This window comes from Meleagris gallopavo, chromosome 6, assembly GCF_000146605.3.
Source record: "Meleagris gallopavo isolate NT-WF06-2002-E0010 breed Aviagen turkey brand Nicholas breeding stock chromosome 6, Turkey_5.1, whole genome shotgun sequence".
NCBI lineage: Eukaryota > Metazoa > Chordata > Aves > Galliformes > Phasianidae > Meleagris > Meleagris gallopavo.
Genome location: NC_015016.2, coordinates 47,190,428 through 47,195,490, shown reverse-complemented (window position 1 = coordinate 47,195,490; position 5,063 = coordinate 47,190,428). Strand labels below are relative to the sequence as shown.

Sequence of the window (5,063 nt, the reverse complement as noted above, 5' to 3'; positions counted from 1 at the left end):
ATGCTTATTGGAAAAGGGATTTATTAATACATAGAAAATCCCCACAATAGTTGAAACACACTTTAGAAACTAGTAAACACGTTAAATAGAGTTGTGCCAATTACGCAGTGCCCAAGCATCTGCTCGCTCTTAATTAGATGGGGAGGTGAATGACCACTGTTTATTTTCATTTTCCTCATTAATTATGAAAAACTGCATTTAATTCATCTTGCATGGTGAGAGACTGGCTGCGCAGATGTAAGTCGTAAGGGAAGTGGCTCTCTGTAGGCAACCTGAACATCGAGCTCTGCCCAAGGGGACCCCTGGGTGGCACTGCACAGTAATGCATGCCGTAATTGTAATTTTTGCCATAGTCCAAGCTTTCTTCTTGCTTCAGGGAAAATATCCCATTATAGTTAATTGGGGGAGGACTTAAGGGACCTTCAAACTGTGGGCTGGCACACTCGGGGGAAGTACTCTCGTAGAAGGACTCATACGCACTGCAGTAGTTGTAGGGTTTCATGGACTTGGAGTTGTCGAGAGTCCCGTGCCCCGGGGGGGTGCCAAGCTCAGGGCTGTGGTAGGGGGGGTAGAAGGTAGAGTAAGGCGAGCGGGCGTGGTGGGCACCTTCACCTGCCTGGCCCATCAGGAAGCTTCGGGCATTCAGCTGCAGGCATCCCGCCACCAAGTTTGTCGTTGGCTGGGACAGACCCTTGCACAAGTTCTGGACAAAGGTGAGCAGGTCAGGCCTCTTGCCAATTCGCAGAATTTCGGAAAGAGCCCAAATGTAGTTCTTGGCTAGTCTCAACGTTTCGATTTTTGACAGTTTTTGTGTTTTAGAATAGCAAGGGACCACTTTCCTTAAATTGTCCAGAGCGTCGTTAAGGCCGTGCATCCGGTTCCTCTCACGCGCGTTGGCTTCTTGTCGCCTGAATTTGATCCTTTCCATCCTGATCTTGCTCGTCTTTTTTTTCCGAAGGCCTCTTCTCCTGGGCAAGCCGTTCTCATCCTCCTCCTCCCTCTCCTCCTCTTCCTCCTCTTTCTCTGTATCTTCTCCAGGAGACCTTTTAATATTCTTCCCTCGGAGTATGATCTGCTTCGAAAAGCTTTCCGGGTTCTTTATTTGCTTTTGGTCATCGCTTTCTCTGGAAAACTTTCTGCACATCTGGGATTCTGGCATTACAACAGACTCATCAAACGGTAGTGTTAGCATGGTTCTATAATCTTAAGTTACCTGAAAGAGGGCCAGCACAATATTTAAATATTTCTATTTACAAAGTTTGCCGAATTACACACCCATTCTCATGCACCTTGCATTTGTCTGTGTGTGCTCTGTACATACAGGAGTGCATGTGTATAAATGAACAATCTATATTTTTTTCTCATAACGCATCGATCGCAAATGCTTGCTTATTAAAAATCAAAATCAAATGCTGTCCAGAATTTTAAAATCACTTGAAATGCTCAGGATCTCACAACTAAAAAGCCACATCTCCTACAGTTAATATAGAGTAAATCAATATTTAAAACATATTATTAGCTCCCTGCTCATTTATCTTATTTTTAAACAAGCCCTTTGAAACCTCACCACCATGGAACTCAAAGAAATGTAAAACATGATAAAGCAATACATAAATTTCATTAATACAAATTCCTCTGGGTGAAAAAAAAAAAATAAGAGCGAGTGCAATCCTAAAACTGAGAAGTACCATATCTCTATTATACTAAACATTTCAAAATCACTTTTTGACTTAGATTTCTGAGTTTTTGTCCCTCCACATTTCTCTCTTTCTGAATCAAGATATTAAACTCTCGCAAGTTAGACCGGGTGAAAAAAATATTAATGGAACTCCCCCCAAATTTCTCAGCTAGTAACATTAAAAAAAATGAAGTATTTTTTATTTCTAATAATTTCTATGAAAATTGCACATTACATATTTCACATCAAGACAAAAATCAGGAAGGCTCAAAGGCTCAAACCCTGAACGTATTCAGGTTAGAGTTAGGAAATAAAATCTCCCTATTTTTTTTTTTCTTTTCCCAGCGAAAATTCTAAATCTAATTTTGCATTTACCTTGATTGAACTTATCTGCTTATTTGCTTTTGTTTTTCTTTTTCAGTCTTTTCTTTTTTTCCCCCCCTGCCCCACCAATTAGAGGGGGAAATATTTCCCTGCACGCTGTAGCAGTGTTTCTGTTCAGTGAGGCTCAGGCGTCTCCCCAGCCCCTGGCTGACAGCAGCGGGCTCTGGGCTCTGGCTGCAGTCGTGCACGTGTGCTCGCAACCCAAGCTGAAACAGGGAAATAATTCTCCCCCCCTTCTGATTATTTCTGCTTTTGTTTTCAGTTTGGGAGCCGCAAATGCTTGGACCCACTGTCCTCCAAGAGACAAACAAAACAAATGCACGGACTTTTAAATAGAATAAAACTAAACAAAAACCCCAGTAAAAGATTAAGTCCAGCAGTATTGTCTACACACTTGCAACATTACATAACACCAACAAAAGTAAGCAATTGCATCAGAAGAATAAAATGTTAGCAGGAGTTATCAGACAGTTAATAGCATACATAAAATACAAGACAATGATACTGTATCTTTAACCACTTGCATGCACACCCAACACCAACTGAAATATATCTTTATTTGCATTACCTTAGCTTTTTATTTCATTCAACAATCAGTTTTCATTTTTTTGCCTTCCAAATCTTTTCAGTCTGAGTGTCGCATCGTCTCCTGGAGCCTAGATCTGTGTATATCTGCACTATCTCATTGATCTCTAAAAAGTGACATTGATGCCAACTGCCAGAGCTGGTACCCATGCCATCTGCTAGTGACGTCACGGGGCAGAGAAAACCACGTGAGCCTTTCTCCTGGGACCTTCATTCTGCACTGATCATCTGGCATCCCTCTAAGTGGGTACCAGCATTCATGTATCAACACAGAAGGTTAGACTGATAGAAAAAAAAAAAAAATCTGCACCAGCGTTGCACATACAGTAGGTGCTTTTCCACTGGAGCTGCTTCTTTCTAGCAGTCTAGCTGCACGGATAGACGTGCCAACATTTGGTGCTATCCCTGCCTACAGGTACGGCTGCCCTGTAGTTGTTAATGTGGCATTGTTTATACAAAAAGTGCTGTCTTGTACTGATCGGATCTCTCTGGTGCACCTGATACCCAGAAAAAAAAAAAAAAGAGAGGGGGAAGGAAGGAATCAGGATGTAATATTGGTGCTGTGGCAGGGTCACAAAAAGTGATGCTATTACAAGCAAATTTGGGGCGTGAGTTTTTGTTGTTTTTTTTTTTTGTTTGTTTTGTTCTGCAGTTTTAATGTCTGTTCGTTCTTTCTTTCTTTTTTCTCATTTTCTTTCTTTCTTTTTCTCTCTTTCTCCTTCCCTTCTTTCTTTCCGTCTTTCTTTCTGTTTATTTATTTATTCATGTATTTGCCATTTAAGTGCACTGTGTTGCCCCAGAATGCAGGTTAAGAGTGGCAAATCCCCCACTGCCTCTAAGAAATCATGACCTTCATCATTTTTTGACCTTCCCCCGTCCCACCCCCCCCAAAAAAAACGAGCAACAGAGGATGACTGGACACACGATGCCAAGGTTTCAAAAGTGTATCTTTTTCTAGTGACGTGTGTTCGCCTGCAACTGCAGCAATTCATTCCTCGCACCCCTTCCCACCCTGGTGTGGGTGAGGATTCGGGGTGCTTGCAGTGTCCCCCTGTGATCCTAAGCCCCGGGGCTGGGCTTTGGGAGCATCCTGCCTCCTGATCGCTGCATCCATGTGCCCCTTTGCGGCTCTGTCCTCGTGCCCTTTTCTCCCTCCTCGCCTCCTGTTTCGGCTCCCTTAACTCTTTTGTCTCTTCCCTCGGACAAGAAGCTGTTAACCGGAGCTGACAGAGCCACTCGACTCAGCCCGGCCATGCAGCCGATGGCAAACTCCACTTTGATTTGGGTTTTATTGTTGCATTTTATTTCCTTAGGTGTGCTGTGCTGCACAGAGGCGATGTCAAGCGAGTTGCAGGGGAGATAGCTTGTCATCTTGGGAGCGTTTTCTGAAAGTTTGCTTTTATTATCGCGCATCGCCGCTTTGTAGCGACTAAGTAATCTCTATTTTAAAAAGTGAGAGCCTGAGTATGCTTTTAGTATTAAAATAATCCCTGGCAGAGCTGCTATTGTTATGGGTCTGTGTCAGCGTTTCCGTTATAAATCCTGTTTTTGAAGGGTTTATAACTCATCTGCTTTAATTCACGTTGGGCCCAAGCTTGGCGTTAATGTTCTCGGTCCTGATCCAATTATTTTGTTTTCACAAAGTTTCATTTAAATCTGGGCATTTTTTTTTAACAAACGGGTAAAAAAGAAAAAAAAAAAGAAAAAAAAAGAGCAGCAGCAGAATAAGGTGTGCTGAGTACATCCATGTGTATGTGCTCAATAATTTTAGGGACCTGCACTAGAAAAAAATCCCTCCTCCAAACTTTGTGTTTGTGTATGTGTATTTACTTATTTTTAACAGAAGCCAGGAGTATCAGATCATTCACTTTCTACAGAGCTCAGACCTCTTTTTAAAGATTATTTTATTTTTTGATGTGATTTTAATTTTTAAATGTATTTAAAGTGAGAAAGATTCCTAAACTTCAGTGGCACCTGTTCAAAAGGAGCAAGAGTGGTAGTACTCACAACATTCATTTCATTTTATCCTAAATACTGCAGTCTGTGTTATAGAGTGGGTAGAATCCTGTTATTCTCAATAGGAATTTATGTATTAAGATTTACATTGTGCAAGGTCCTAAGGGTTGTCAACCTTCTCAAGGATTTTGCATATTCAGAGTATTGTACAATGCATGGTAATCTAAATATGCAAAGTCCTGAGGATCTGAACCTTGTTTCAATGCATACTAGAAATATTAGAACAAATTGAAGGAAAGGTTGAACATTGTAGTGCCTCTGTGTTAAGGGAAGAGCTGTAAAAATTTACAGCAATCTCCAAAAAATACTTTTATAAAAAATATCTTCTCAATGTTCTTTTTTAACCACTCAAATTCTATTTTAAAATCCATTTTTGAATGGTTGATACTGCTACCAAAAA

General features: G+C 41.1%; 1 protein-coding gene across 4 annotated transcripts in view; it reads right to left on the bottom strand.

Moving 5' to 3' along the window:
• Positions 1–6: 6 nt before the first annotated feature.
• Positions 7–5,063, bottom strand: part of NEUROD6 (neuronal differentiation 6) — a 26,181-nt gene continuing 21,124 nt past the window's right edge. For 2 of the 4 annotated variants that reach the window (XM_019616683.2, XM_010713061.3), the window contains exon 3: positions 7–1,213. In XM_019616683.2, coding sequence (XP_019472228.1) covers positions 179–1,192 — 1,014 coding nt within the window. In that variant the 5' untranslated portion in view covers positions 1,193–1,213 and the 3' untranslated portion in view covers positions 7–178. Of the gene's footprint in view, positions 1,214–2,053; positions 2,581–2,630; positions 2,920–5,063 lie in introns of those variants that run through there. The other 2 variants (XM_003207315.4, XM_019616684.2) reach the window with 2 other exon arrangements.